The sequence below is a fragment of the Lolium perenne genome, chromosome 4 (assembly GCF_019359855.2).
Source record: "Lolium perenne isolate Kyuss_39 chromosome 4, Kyuss_2.0, whole genome shotgun sequence".
Classification (NCBI taxonomy): domain Eukaryota; kingdom Viridiplantae; phylum Streptophyta; class Magnoliopsida; order Poales; family Poaceae; genus Lolium; species Lolium perenne.
In genome coordinates this window covers 390,775,711-390,792,044 of record NC_067247.2, presented here as the reverse complement: position 1 = coordinate 390,792,044, position 16,334 = coordinate 390,775,711, and the positions used below count along the sequence as shown (strand labels likewise).

The following is a 16,334-nucleotide window of genomic DNA, read 5'->3' as shown; positions in this document are numbered from 1 at the left end:
GTCAGGAAGGTGATGGATGTGCCTCGCTTAGTTTCCTGCATGGCATACACGTAAACATTAAATATGAGCCTCGATCGGCTCTCAGGTTGTCCTGTGAATCGGCTCAAAGAGCCGATCCACCCAAGATCCGTACGAGGTGTACGAACATATGGTGGTCCTGCTTGATCAAGATAAAGCTAAAACGACCTACTACGATTTAGGGTTTTCACCACACAATCGGAACATCCTACTCGTGATTGAGCCTGGCGGCCACGCACGGTGATCGTAAACCGACCCTAGACAAGGCCTAAAAACCAACACGAGGTTGATCCCCGGAACATCCTGTCTAGGGCTAGCAAACTACACCCTACGCGCCACTGGATCCTTCAACCCGTTTGTAAGGCCTAACTATACGGATATTAAACTAATCCTTGAAGAACAAGGAGCAATCATAACGGATCGGATCTACTAAATAATGATCAAGCGGGGTGCTGCCCTTACACCTAAGATAGACGTAAGGGCGGCTAGACGTCTCAGGGTTGCACGACGACAGCATATGATACGATGAACAATGCTAACCCTAACACGTCTAAGATAACTACGTTGCTCACCATCAAAAAGGCTTCAGTACGAGCAACGCATGAACAGCGAATAAACATGTACTGCCTAGATCGCAAGATGCGATCTAGGCAGCATGACGTTTACCCGGAAGAAACCCTCGAGACAAGGGAGTTGGCGATGCGCCTGGATTGGTTTGTGGTGAACGTGATTGTTGTTTATTTCATAAACCCTAGATACATATTTATAGTCCGTAGAATTTCTAACGTGGGAATAATCCCAACCGGGCACGAGCCAAACTCTACCTAACCGACACGTATCCTACTATATTACAGATACACGGGCAAACTAGCCCAAACTTTGTATATAAGGCCGATTCATGTATTTCCTCCATGCATATCCTTCAAGCCCATCTTGATCGCGGCCCACCTCTGACTCGGTCAAATTCTGGTGATAACACATGCCCCCCTGGTTTTGGAATTGATAATTCCAAAATCACTCTGCTTTTCTTCGTCGGGTCATGTCGTGGCAGAACCGTCGCAGTATCCTTCATCATGATGCCTTGCCTTCTCAACTTCTCCGCGTGACTTGGCAGTTTTTGTTTTTTCTCTTTGGGCACCACCTCCTTGGAAACTGTTGTGGCATTGAATCTCCACTATATCCCCTTTTATTTAACCGCTCCAAACAGTTTGCTTCTTCATCCCCTTCGCATTAGCACTCCAAAAGCCCTCCTGCACCACCATGTCTTCTTCCTCCTCTGCCTCATCGGGTTTTTCCACCCAATCCTCCTCCTCCCGCGAGTCGACGCCGGAGTGGAACCCGGAGGAGGCCCACGCGGCCAAGATCCGCCGCGCCATCGAAGCCGGGGAGGAATCCAGTCACGATTTCTCCGTCTGGTCTGAGGACAACAAGTCCTCGACCGACGGGGAAAGTGACCTCCGCTTCCTCGCCGACGGGGAAACGGAGGGGGAGAGCGATGACGATCGCTTCTCCTGGGATGACTTCACCTCCCCCGAGGAGGAGGAGGAGAAGGAGGAGGAGGACGACACCTCCTCCGACGAACCACCGGCCAAGCGCTTCTGCCCCTGGCCGGGGAACCTCAGCGACTTCGACAGCGACGACGACAACGCTGACGAGGAGGACAAGGACAACGAGGGCCCGGCCGGCGGCCGCTGCAGCAGCGACGACGAGCCCGCCGGGAGTAGCGCCGACAGCGGCGACGACGGCGACAACGAGGGCAGCGATGGCCCGTAGATAGGACCCTTAGCATAGGATCAGCAGTAGTAGATGGGGCAATGTACCCACTAGTATTTCCTTTTGAGAGCAATCAGCTCTTTATGTAAGAAATCTTATTTACCAATGAAGAATTTCCCCCAGTTTGATTTTGCCGATTTCCTTTAAGCTAATTTAGCCGATTCCCCCTCATACTGACCTTGCCGATTGCTCGCTTAGCCAATGCCCAATGAGCCGATAGCAACGCATCGGTTCTTCACAATCTATCCTTCAACTCTTCAAATGATGACTTTGAGATCTGGTGGATAATGTGGAAGACCCTTGCCTTCAAGAGAGCTTTTAAATTCCTCCCACCAGCTCCAGTGATCCTCTTCCGCGTGAACTCCCATTTTTGAAGAAGGTTGCGACAAAGGACCAGCCGATGACACCCCAATCGGCTTCTAAAACAGAGCATCTACCAGGCCAGCTGCCCCCCGAGCCTCAGTCAAGGCGAGAATAGCGATGAGGATGCACAGATTAGACAAAGGGTTTTGAACTCAGGTAATTCTGAGACATCCACCATGCCGATCCAGCCAAACTTGCCCCCATCGATCGCCTCTTCTTCCGTTGAAAGCCGATATTGTAGACGAAACACCAACGGCTTAATGAGCAAAAGACTACCTTGCATGCCGAAACTGACGCCACTGACAGTACTGCTGAACTGGCGACCTTGCGCAAGGGGTTGGAAGTCCTCGAAGAAAAGGTTCGGGCACCAAAATCGGCTCATTGCAGCCGAGGAAGCTCTCATTGTTGACTCCCTCAAGGAAGCAAAAGGCGTCGAAGCTGAACTGAAGACCGACTCGGTCGAAATTCGCATCTTGAACACGCAGCTGGTAGATCTTGTGTAATTTGTACTAGAGTCGATGGCTGTACATCGGCTTTGTTTCTTAGTTCTAAAGTCGATGTCTGTGCATCGGCTGTACATCGTGAGAAAAAAAATTTTACTGGCCGATTTTTCTATCGGCCCCCAATATTTCACTGCACATGTATCGCACATGTTCATCTGATTAGGTGCCCCCCGAGCTGAATCTGCCAGGTAACTGCGGATATCGGCTCTGTGGTTAGCCAAGGCACTGTATTTGGACGTCGGCTCCGTTAGGACCAATGTTGACTTCTTCCAGCTCATCAGCCGACGTAAAACCGCTGCCCATTAGATCGACGCTGAACACAGGCAGTACGTATGGTGAAGATAATTTTGGCCGATTGCTGGAATCGGCCTCCACGTTGATTGAATCGCTCAATGAAGGTTTTGCAATGTTCCTCCATAGATCTTTGGGGCCGATCAAGGATCGGCCTCGCCATGTTTGTTCATAGGTTTGTTCTTGCTATACGGTCAGGCCGGTGGATAAGACCAGCCTAACCCCGTCATTCGTGACGTCGATGCGCTCGCAGTCGTCCAAATTGATGCCTGAGAGTGGTTCTTGGCCTGTTGTCTCCCAAACGTTCATGCCAGCCGTTGAAATATCGGCTGAGTCATCTGCATGGACGACCTCTACTTCATCTCCATCCTACTGTATTACGCATTGGTGCATCATGGACGGAATGCAACAGTTGGCGTGGATCCAATCTCTTCCTAGCAGGACGGCATAGGCGCTCTTGCTATCGACAATAAAGAACGTCGTAGGGATGGTTTTCCTTCCTACGATCAGATCCACGTTCAGAACACCTTGTGCGTCAGACGCTTGGCCGTTGAAATCGCTCAATGTCACGTTGGTCTTGAGTAGATCTGAGCTAGAGCGTCCCAACCGACGTAGCATGGAGTATGGCATAATGTTGACTGCCGCTCCGGTGTCCACCAGCATCTTGTTGACAGGCTGCCCATCGATATAACCTCGTAAGTACAGGGCCTTCAGATGTCTGTAGCTTCTTTCTCGTGGCTTCTCAAAGATAACCGGCCGTGGGCCGCAGTCAAGTTGTGCCACAGGTGCTTCGTCTAATCCTGGAGCACTAAACTCCGTCGGAAGGATGAACACCATGTTTGTGCCAGCCGATGTTTCATCATCGGCTTTCCTTTGTCTGGGGCGCCACTCTTTCCTTTGTGGCCGACCTTCTTCGTCCAGGGTTAGCTGAATTTTAGCGGCCAGATCAGGCCGCGCCTTCCTCAACGTGTGCAGGTATAACCTTTCGGCTTCCTCCAAACCACGTAGTCGCTGAACCCTACGCTTTTGGGAACGGCTGAGTCCATCAGGGCACCACCTTGGCCGGTGGTACTTATCTTCTTCTTCTTCATCGTCTTCCAATTCCTCCAGATCTTCCACCCGAGAGGACTCAGCGTCCTTGTTCCGAGGCGGGAGAGGTCCTAGACGTTTGAACACGGACACGTTAGTGATGGCGTGTAACTCACACGTTCGTTGGGAACCCCAAGAGGAAGGTATGATGTCGTATAGCAGCAGGTTTTCCCTCAGTAAGAAACCAAGGTTTATCGAACCAGTAGGAGCCAAGAAGCACGTTGAAGGTTGATGGCGGCGAGATGTAGTGCGGCGCAACACCAGGGATTCCGGCGCCAACGTGGAACCTGCACAACACAACCAAAGTACTTTGCCCCAACGAAACAGTGAGGTTGTCAATCTCACCGGCTTGCTGTAACAAAGGATTAGATGTATAGTGTGGATGATGATTGTTTGCAGAGAACAGTAGAAACGAGATGTGCAAGAGATTGTATTCGATGTAAAAGAATGGACCGGGGTCCACAGTTCACTAGAGGTGTCTCTCCCATAAGAAATAGCATATTGGGTAAACAAATTACAGTTGGGCAATTGACAAATAGAGAGGGCATGACAATGCACATACATGACATGATGAGTATTGTGAGATTTAATTGGGCATTACGACAAAGTACATAGACCGGTATCCAGCATGCATCTATGCCTAAAGAGACCACTTTCAGGTTATCATCCGAACCCCTTCCGGTATTAAGTTGTAAACAACAGACAATTGCATTAAGTATGGTGCGTAATGTAATCAATAACTATATCCTCGAACATAGCATCAATGTTTTATCCCTAGTAGCAACAGCACATCCACAACCTTAGAACTTTCTGTCACTGTCCCAGATTTAATGGAGGCATGAACCCACTATCGAGCATAAATACTCACTCTTGGAGTTACAAGCAATGACTTGGCCAGAGCCTCTACTAGCAACGGAGAGCATGCAAGATCATAAACAACACATAGGTAATAGATTGATAATCAACATAACATAGTATTCTCTATTCATCGGATCCCAACAAACACACATGTAGCATTACAGATAGATGATCTTGATCATGATAGGAAGCTCACAAGATCAGACAATGAAGCACAATGGGGAGAAGACAACCATCTAGCTACTGCTATGGACCCATAGTCCAGGGGTGAACTACTCACACATCAATCCGGAGGCGACCATGGCGGTGTAGAGTCCACCGGGAGATGATTCCCCTCTCCGGCAGGGTGCCGGAGGTGATCTCCAGAATCCCCCGAGATGGGATTGGCGGCGGCGGCGTCTCAGTAGGTTTTCTCGTATCGTGGCTCTCGGTACTGGGGGTTTCGCGACGGAGGCTTTAAGTAGGCGGAGGAGATAGGTCAGGGGGGCTCACGAGGGGGCCACACAACAGGGCGGCGCGGGCCCCCCCTTGGCCGCGCCGCCTTAGTGTGGCGCCACCTCGTGGCCCCACTTCGTCTCTCCCTCGGACTTCTGGAAGCTTCGTGGAAAATAGGACCCTGGGCTTTGATTTCGTCCAATTCCGAGAATATTTCTTTACTAGGATTTCTGAAACCAAAAACAGCAGAAAACAGCAACTGGCTCTTCGGCATCTCGTTAATAGGTTAGTGCCGGAAAATGCATAATAATGACATATAATGTGTATAAAACATGTGAGTATCATCATAAAAGTAGCATGGAACATAAGAAATTATAGATACGTTTGAGACGTATCAAGCATCCCCAAGCTTAGTTCCTACTCGTCCCGAGTAGGTAAACGATAACAAAGATAATTTCTTAGTGACAATGCTACCAACATAATCTTGATCATACTATTGTAAGCACATGTAATGAATGCAGCGATCAAAACAATGGTAAATGACATGAGTAAACAACTGAATCAGAAAGCAAAGACTTTTCATGAATAGTACTTAAAGACAAGCATCAATAAGTCTTGCATAAGAGTTAACTCATAAAGCAATAAATTCAAAGTAGAAAGCATTGAAACAACACAAAGGAAGATAAAGTTTCAGCGGTTACTTTCAACTTGTAACATGTATATCTCGTGGATATTGTCAACATAGAGTAATATAACAAGTGCAATATGCAAGTATGTAGGAATCAATGCACAGTTCACACAAGTGTTTGCTTCTTAAGGTGGAGAGAAATAGGTGAACTGACTCAACAATAAAAGTAGAAGAAAGGTCCTTCAAAGAGGAAAGCATCGATTGCTATATTTGTGCTAGAGCTTTTATTTTGAAAACAAGAAACAATTTTGTCAACGGTAGTAATAAAGTATATGAGTTATGTAAGTTATATCCTACAAGTTGCAAGCCTCATGCATAGTATACTAATAGTGCCCGCACCTTGTCCTAATTAGCTTGGATTTACATGGATTATCATAGCATAGCACATGTTTCAACCAAGTGTCACAAAGGGGTACCTCTATGCCGCCTGTACAAAGGTCTAAGGAGAATGCTCGCATTGGATTTCTCGCTTTTGGTTATTCTCAACTTAGACATCCATACCGGGACAACATAGACAACAGATAATGGACTCCTCTTTAATGCATAAGCATTCAACAACAATTAATATTCTCATAAGAGATTGAGGTTTGTTGTCCAAACTGAAACTTCCACCATGGATCATGGCTTTAGTTAGCGGCCCAATGTTCTTCTCTAACAATATGCATACTCAAACCATTTGATCATGATAAATCACTCTTACTTCAGACAAGACGAACATGCATAGCAACTCACATGATATTCAACAAAGAAATAGTTGATGGCGTCCCCAGAAACATGGTTATCGCTCAACAAGCAACTTAATAAGAGATAAAGTGCATAAGTACATATTCAATACCACGATAGTTTTTAGGCTATTTGTCCCATGAGCTATATATTGTAAAGGTGAAGAATGGAATTTTAAAGGTAGCACTCAAGCAATATACTTTGGAATGGCGGAGAAATACCATGTGGTAGGTAGGTATGGTGGACACAAATGGCATAGTGGTTGGCTCAAGGATTTTGGATGCATGAGAAGTATTCCCTCTCGATACAAGGTTTAGGCTAGCAAGGTTATTTGAAACAAACACAAGGATGAACCGGTACAGCAAAACTCACATAAAAGACATATTGTAAACATTATAAGACTCTATACCGTCTTCCTTGTTGTTCAAACTCAATACTAGAAATTATCTAGACTTTAGAGAAACCAAACATGCAAATCAGATTTTAGCATGCTCTATGTATTTCTTCATTAATAGGTGCAAAGTATATGATGCAAGAGCTTAAACATGAGCACAACAATTGCCAAGTATCACATTATTCAAGATGTTATACCAATTACCACATATATCATTTTCCAATTCCAACCATATAACAATTTAACGAAGAAGAAACTTTCGCCATGAATACTATGAGTAAAGACTAAGGACATATTTGTCCATATGCAACAGCGGAGCGTGTCTCTCTCCCATACAATGAATGCTAGGATCCATTTTATTCAAACAAAACAAAAACAAAAACAAAAACAAGCAGACGCTCCAAGCAAAGTACATAAGATGTGACGGAATAAAAATATAGTTTCAGGGGAGGAACCTGATAATGTTGTCGATGAAGAAGGGGATGCCTTGGGCATCCCCAAGCTTAGACGCTTGAGTCTTCTTGATATATGCTGGGGTGAACCACCGGGGCATCCCCAAGCTTAGAGCTTTCACTCTCTTTGATCATGGTGTATATCATCCTCCTCTCTTGATCCTTGAAAACTTCCTCCACACCAAACTTAAAGCAACTCATTAGAGGGTTAGTGCACAATTAAAATTCACATATTCAGAGGTGACACAATCATTCTTTATACTTCTGGACATTGCACAAAGCTACTGAAAGTCAATGGAATAAAGAAATCCATCCAACATGACAAAACAGGCAATGCAAAATAAAAGGCAGAATCTGTCAAAACAGAACAGTTCGTAAAGATGAATTTCTAACAGGCACCAGACTTGCTCAAATGAAAAAACTTAAAACTAATGAAAGTTGCGTACATATCTGAGGATCACTCACGTAAATTGGCATAATTTTCTGAGTTTTCTACAGAGAATTAGCCCCATATTCGTGACAGCAAAGAAAACTGTTTCTGCGCAGTAATCCATATCTAGTATCATACTTTTATTAGAGACTTTACTTGGCACAACAATGCAATAAAACTAAGATAAGGAGAGGTTGCTACAGTAGTAAACAACTTCCAAGACTCAAATATAAAATAAAATTACTGTAGTAAAAACATGGGTTGTCTTCCATAAGCGCTTTTCTTTAACGCCTTTCAGCTAGGCGCAGAAAGTGTGTATCAAGTATTATCGAGAGATGAAGCATTGATATCATTAGCTCCCCCATCTGTAGTGGTACTAAGGGCTTTGTCAATTTTAGGCCTATAATAATATTTTTTTTGGTTTAGGCACCTTAGAGACATACATAAACTTTTGCTCCTTACCCACATAAGCTTTCTCCCTGTAATTAAGAGAAGAAAAAGTTGAACCCAAAATTCCCATAGCTTCTTCAAGTTTATTTATCCTATGGGTTTGATTATCATGAGTAGCACAAATTTCTAAGATAGAAATTCTCTCATTAATTCCTCCTAGAGATTCATCAAGTTTATTAGTGCTACTGAATAGTATTCCCAATTTAGTTTCAATACTCGGAAGGTTTTGCTCTATGGTCTATATCTTTTTCATAATATCTTCAAGAGAGATTTCAGTTTTCACTTCATTAACAGGTGGTTTTCCAAATAAACTCTCAATAATGCAACTAGCTTCTAAGGCAGGAGTACCTAGGAAATTACCTCCCGCGAGACAATCAAGAACATACCTATTCCAACTAGAGATACCAACATAAAAATTCCTGAGTAGGATAATGGTGGAGTGTTTCTTAGTGCACCTATTATGAGCATCATTAATTCTATACCAAGCATCTTTTAAACATTCTCCCCCTTGTTGTTTAAACGAACGAACTTCAACTTCCGGATTACTCATTTTAGCAGTAGTAAATAAAGTAGACTAGATAAAGTAAATGCAAGTGACTAATTTTTTTGTGTTTTTGATATAGAGTGCAAGATAGTAAACAAAGTAAAACTAGCAACTAATTTTTTTGTGTTTTGATATAATGCAGCAAACAAGGTAGTAAATAAAATAAAGCAAGACAAAAACAAAGTAAAGAGATTGCGATGTGAAGACTCCCCTTGCAGCATGTCTTGATCTCCCCGGCAACGGCGCCAGAAAAACTGCTGGCGTGTAGTTGACGTGGGAGATAGAAATCTTTGTGGAGTAACTTTTCTTCGGTCCCCGGCAACGGCGCCAGAAAAACTGCTTGATGGTGTGTAACTCACACGTTCGTTGGGAACCCCAAGAGGAAGGTATGATGTCGTATAGCAGCAGGTTTTCCCTCAGTAAGAAACCAAGGTTTATCGAACCAGTAGGAGCCAAGAAGCACGTTGAAGGTTGATGGCGGCGAGATGTAGTGCGGCGCAACACCAGGGATTCCGGCGCCAACGTGGAACCTGCACAACACAACCAAAGTACTTTGCCCCAACGAAACAGTGAGGTTGTCAATCTCACCGGCTTGCTGTAACAAAGGATTAGATGTATAGTGTGGATGATGATTATTTGCAGAGAACAAGAGAAACAAGATTGCAAAGAGATTGTATTCGATGTAAAAGAATGGACCGGGGTCCACAGTTCACTAGAGGTGTCTCTCCCATAAGAAATAGCATATTGGGTAAACAAATTACAGTTGGGCAATTGACAAATAGAGAGGGCATGACAATGCACATACATGACATGATGAGTATTGTCAGATTTAATTGGGCATTACGACAAAGTACATAGACCGCTATCCAGCATGCATCTATGCCTAAAAAGTCCACTTTCAGGTATCATCCGAACCCCTTCCGGTATTAAGTTGTAAATAACAGACAATTGCATTAAGTATGGTGCGTAATGTAATCAATAACTATATCCTCGAACATAGCATCAATGTTTTATCCCTAGTAGCAACAACACATCCACAACCTTAGAACTTTCTGTCACTGTCCCAGATTTAATGGAGGCATGAACCCACTATCGAGCATAAATACTCCCTCTTGGAGTTACAAGCAATGACTTGGCCAGAGCCTCTACTAGCAACGGAGAGCATGCAAGATCATAAACAACACATAGGTAATAGATTGATAATCAACATAACATAGTATTCTCTATTCATCGGATCCCAACAAACACACATGTAGCATTACAGATAGATGATCTTGATCATGATAGGCAGCTCACAAGATCAGACAATGAAGCACAATGGGGAGAAGACAACCATCTAGCTATCAAGCTATGGACCCATAGTCCAGGGGTGAACTACTCACACATCAATCCGGAGGCGACCATGGCGGTGTAGAGTCCTCCGGGAGATGATTCCCCTCTCCGGCAGGGTGCCGGAGGTGATCTCCAGAATCCCCCGAGATGGGATTGGCGGCGGCGGCGTCTCAGTAGGTTTTCTCGTATCGTGGCTCTCGGTACTGGGGGTTTCGCGACGGAGGCTTTAAGTAGGCGGAGGAGATAGGTCAGGGGGGCTCACGAGGGGGCCACACGACAGGGCGGCGCGGGCCCCCCCTTGGCCGCGCCGCCTTAGTGTGGCGCCACCTCGTGGCCCCACTTCGTCTCTCCCTCGGACTTCTGGAAGCTTCGTGGAAAAATAGGACCCTGGGCTTTGATTTCGTCCAATTCCGATAATATTTCCTTACTAGGATTTCTGAAACCAAAAACAGCAGAAAATAGCAACTGGCTCTTCGGCATCTCGTTAATAGGTGTTGCGGTCGAAACCCACCGGCGAGCAGCGACGGGCAACACAGTAGAGCCGGGAACAACTTAGGGCTGCGGCTGGCCCTGGTCCCTCCAAGCGACGGCCCGCAAAGCCTCTGGTACACACGTCCGATGCTGAATGCAAGGGCGTGCCACCTGACCTATACCTGGTCAGGAAGGTGATGGAGATGCCTCGCTTAGTTTCCTGCATGGCATACACGTAAACATTAAATACGAGCCTCGATCGGCTCTCAGGTTATCCTGTGAATCGGCTCAAGGAGCCGATCCACCCATGATTCGTACGAGGTGCACGAATATATGGTGGTCCTGCTTGATCAAGATAAAGCTAATGCAATCTACGACGATTTGGGGTTTTCACCGCATAATCGGACCATCCTACTCACGATTGGGCCTCGCGGCCACGCACGGTGATCGTAAGCCAATCCTAGACAAGGCCTAAAAACCAACACGAGGTTGATCCCCGGAACATCCTGTCTAGGACTAGCAAACGACACCCTACGTGCCGCTGGATCCTCCAACCCTTTGTAAGGCCTAACTATTGCAGATATTAAACTAATCCTTGAAGAATCAAGGAGCAACCGTAACGGATCGAATCTACTAAATAATGATCAAGCGGGGTGCCGCCCCTACACCTAAGATAGGTGTAAGGGCGGCTAGACATGCAGGGGTTGCACTACGAAAGCATATGATACGAAGAACAATGCTAACCCTAACATATCTATGATAACTATGTTGCTCGCCATCAAAAAGGCTTCAGTACGAGCAACGCATGAACAACGAGCATAAGCTGCCTAGATCGCAAGATGCGATCTAGGCCGCATGATGCTTACCGGTAGAAACCCTCGAGACGAAGGAGTTGGCGATGCGCCGAGATTGATTTGTTGGTTGAACGTTGGTTGTTGTTTATTCCATAAACCCTAGATACATATTTATAGTCCAGGAGACTTTCTAATGGTGGGAATAGTCCCAACCGGGCACGGGCCCAACTCTAACTAACCGACACGTATCCTACTATATTACAGATACACGGGCCAACTAGCCCAAACTTTGTATAATAGGCCGATTCACGTATTTCTCCCATGTATATTCTTCAAATCCATCTTGATCGCGGCCCACCTCTGACTTGGTCAAATTCCGGTGATAACACATGCCCCCCTGGTTTTGGAATTGATAATTCCAAAATCACTCTGTCCTTCCTTCGTCGGGTCATGTCATATCAGAGCAGAACCGTTGCAGTATCTTTTATCACGATGCCTAGCCTTCTCAGCTTCTCTGTGCGATCTGACAATTCTTCGGCACCACTTCCCTCTTCATCCATCTGCTCTGTCCCGGACCATCAGCACCAAAAAACCCTCTTCCACCACGGACTCTTCTTCCTCCTCTGCCTCATCAGTCCCTTCCCCCCAATCTTCTTCCTCAAGTGAGCCGGAGTGGGACTTCGACTATGTACCAGACGGCCCAGCCGAGGCCCTTGTCTGGTCGGACGGCGATATGCCCCTAACCGACGGGGAAGACGACCTTCAGTTCCTCATTGATGGGGAACTGGTAGTGGAGAGCGAAGACGACCTCCCCTTCTGGGGTAACTTCAACCCTCCTCACGAAGAGGAGGAAAAAGAAGAAGACGAAGAGGATGACACCCCTCTCAACGAAAAGGAGGAAGGAGACGACACCTCGTCTGACGAGCCGCCGGCGAAGCGCTTCCGCGGCTGGGCCTGGTCGGATGACGACGAAGACGATGATGATGACGAGGAGGAGGAAGCCCCGGCCGAGGGCTGGGGCAACAGCGGCGAAGACCTCTCCGGAAGCAGCGCCGGCGGCAGCTACAATGCCGACAGTGAGGACAGCGAGGATTAGCAGAATAGGATTAGTAACATTCGAGCAATCGGCTCTTCTTTTGTTCCCCTTTTCTTGAGCAATCGGCTCTTCCCTGTAACAATCCTCCTTTTATTAATGAAGAAGTATTTCTAATCAACTCTTTGCCGACAGTCAAAGTCAAACAATCCCCGAAAAAAGCCGATGGCATCGCACCAGTCCTTATCATAAAAACACGCGTAAGGCCAGCCCAGCTGCCCTACCAAACGGTAACCTGCGACCTCCGTCTGAGATAGCAAACTCAGATCCCCAAATCGCCGCCTGGGCAGTCCAACTTTCGACCATCCGCATCCCAGATCTCGACTGCGCTGCCCCAGTTCTACGGCGCCTCCGATGGCGGAATCATCCAATACCGGCGCCATGGTCTCTGGTCTGAAGGTAATCTTTAACCTCCTCTCGTCATCCGAATCACTGTTTAGGATTAATGGCAAACATCTGAATTAATGTCTATTCCATTATTAATCTTAGGTTTCAGACATCCTACTGCCGCATCCTTCCCTCGCAAACTCTATGTGCCTCGGTCCCCGTTCTTCCGAGAGCTCTGCTCTCTTAATTTCATGCGAGGCTAACAGAATCCCCTTCGTGACCCAGAGCCTAGATTTGTCTTCCTGGGCCGACTGCTTGCGAGCCTGGCCTAATCCTCCTGAGGGTTGGGTGGCATGGTACAACAGAGTATCCAAAACCCACTATGCCACCTGGGAAGCCATAGGGATAGCCGATGCTTTATCATTATCGTTGTCTCCCCTTGAAAAGAATGAAAACATTCTGAAAACCATCGGCTACTTCTGGTCCGATGCACTGAACTGCTTTATGTTTGGTCATGGTCCTATGACGCCAACTCTGCTGGATGTAGCCATGATCACAGGCCTAGACATTGCATCCCCAAGCCCTTCTGCGTTCAAACTGCCGAAAGTTCCTTTCACCCTTTCCTCTAAAAAGGAATGTACCAGCTGGGGTGCCTACCTCAATCGTTACATGAAAACCAAAGGCCCGGTGACAGAGAGAGAACACACCGCCTTCCTGAACTTCTGGTTGGAGCACTTCATATTCTGTGGCCCATCACTCGCCCCTACCAAGAACTACCTCTCCCTGGCCTATGAACTGGCCAAAGGCACCCAACTTGGTCTCGGCAAACTATTTCTTGGAGAGGTCTATCGATCTCTTCAATTGATGTCTGTCAAGCTGTTCTCTCAGAGGACAGTTAAAACTGGAGGTCCCTGGTGGTTTATTCAGTTATGGGCTCAACTGTACTTTCAGAACCAGATCCCAGACTTCCCACCCTTGGCCACCTGCACCTTCCCGGATGCTAACGGGAAGGAGATCCGATGCACCAGCTATGGCCAAGCTTTGTATGGCCTCCCAGGCAGCAGGTTAATCCCAAAAGAAGCAGCAGGGTGGTTCAAGATTTTCTTCCAAGGTTTAGACAATCCTCTGTTCTTTCCTTACACTGAATCGGAGAACTTCGAGAACCCAGTCTCCTTCCGATTGGACAACTTTGCCGATGACGCTAGCACTCGGCATTTGTACTCTATCATGCTTCGCCCTTGATTTCTCCCAGTTGGCATGAGTACCTCAAACCGGATCATCAAGCCTGGCTATGAATCTTACCAACCAGTAGTAGTAGCCCGACAGCTTGGTCTTGGGCAAGTGCCTCCACAGTTCTTCCTACACCACCTGACAGCAAGCAGAGCTGAACTGCCTGACATCCTCACTGGCCAAAGGTGCTATACTTTCTTTGACGATCTGGCCATCCCGATTCCCCACAACCTTCGTTTCACCTCCACTACTGATGGTTTTGAGACTTGGTGGCTCATGTGGAAGACACATGCCTTCAGGAGAGCTCTCGGACCGCTGTTGAAACAGCTCGATGCCGAATATGACGTTCCTGCAGACCAGGTACCCTTTCCCATAAATTTCCGATGGCTTATGGTCACTATTTGTATCCTGACTCCGTTTCCTGGCAGCAACAAGATGGCCCGGATCCCACACAAGCCGATGGTTCCCCCTTCGTATTCCTTCCTCCGGCTTCAGTGGTTCTCTTCTGTCAGAGCTCGCCTCCTCTGAAGAAAGTAATAATGCAAAGTCAGCCGATTTCGCCGAAATCGGCTCCCAAGAGTAAAGCATCTTCGGGGCCAGTTGCCCCCCGAGCCTCGACTCAGGCGAGGACGGGTGTGAGGAAGGTGGCTGCCAGGACAACCCTGAAGCGCAAAGCCCCTGCCCAAGAAAGCTCATTCGTAAGTTGGCTTGTCCTGTCCGTATTTATCTGCCTTCCCGGTTATCTGCCTTCTCTGTTTTTGTTGCAACAGGCCTATATTTTTCTTCTACAGACTTCCATCGAAGAGAATTCCGGCGAGGAAGCAGAACCCAGCCAGAGGGATTCAAGCTCGGGTAATTCCGAGAGGTCCACCACACAGAGCCAGACGGCCTCGCCAACGCCGGCTTCGAAGAAAAGGACGATTCCCGGGTCTCCTCCTCCCCAAGTCCTGACCAAATCAGGGTCACGCGTGAAGCATCGATGCGTCAAAAGGGCTCGCAAAGACTCACGAGCTTCTCTCTCAAGCCAGGAGGTCTCAAATGTAATCATCTCCCTGGTTTATATTCCTTGCTAACCCAGTGCCACTTGGATCGGCTAACTATTTTTCTCTGTAGACCAATGATACCTCTAGCAGCGACGTCGAGGAGGTACTGATGCCGTCCGCCCCGCTAGACCCAGCCACCTCGACGATCGTGGCTGGCCAAGTGGCCAACCTAGCTCAGTCCCTGGCGAAGCCGATTATCCCAACATCGGCTGCTCCTCCTACGTTGGGCGAGGTACGTCCCACTTCCTGGGCTCTATCATTCTCTTTGCTGTGTATAACACCGTTTCTGCTCGTCTTGCCAGGGTTGTGATCCTTCGAGCTTGCTGACGTTCGATCCTGAATCTATTGAACCAACCACTTCCAAGGCAAGTGAAGAGCCCAGCCCTAGGACGGTCTGTGGTCCCCTCCAGCGTCTCAAGGATTTGCTCTCTTCCTCCATTGAGATCTTGGTTGAAAATTCTGAGGAAGTTAAAGGTACCTTCGAAGATATCCAGCCCCATCTCCCTATGACACTGCAAGTGAAGCTTTGGCCAGCTGTGACTCTGTCGATCTTCAAATCACGGGTGCAGTCGGCTCGTCAAAGGATCAATCTTCACCGCACCCAGCTTCCATTGCGGGCCGAAATTGCGGACAAGTGTCAACGGCTCAACGAGAAGAAGGCTACTTTAGACGCCAAAACTGACACTTCTGCCAATAGTGCCGAACTCGAGACCCTGCGTAGGGAACTGGAGAACCTCGAAGAGAAGGTCAGGGTGACCAAGCAGCTTATCCAAGACAAGGAAACCCTGATTGCTCATTCTCAAGAGGAAGCTAAGGGCCTCACAGCCGATCTGAAGACCGATCTGGCCGAAATTCGTGCTCTGAGCAGTCAGCTGGCGATGGGCAAAGACGAGGACGACGAAGGCGAGATCGCCGAGGTGGATCACATCCGAGCCGACGCCCTTCACGCCCTTAGCGCGTTTCTTACGTAGAGCTTGTCTGTATAAACTGTGAAATGCTCTGTTGAACTTGTCCCTCTAGAGACGATGACCGT

General features: G+C 47.3%; 1 protein-coding gene across 1 annotated transcript in view; it reads right to left on the bottom strand.

Moving 5' to 3' along the window:
• The window catches only part of LOC139830371 (uncharacterized), a 40,790-nt gene extending 24,989 nt beyond the window's left edge, over positions 1-15,801 (bottom strand). Inside the window, exons 1-3 of the mRNA XM_071818368.1 lie at positions 15,780-15,801; positions 14,490-14,782; positions 14,331-14,387 (exon numbers count right to left, since the gene is read on the bottom strand). Coding sequence (XP_071674469.1) covers positions 14,331-14,387; positions 14,490-14,782; positions 15,780-15,801 — 372 coding nt within the window. The remainder of the gene's footprint in view (positions 1-14,330; positions 14,388-14,489; positions 14,783-15,779) is intronic.
• Between the last annotated feature and the right edge of the window lie 533 nt (positions 15,802-16,334).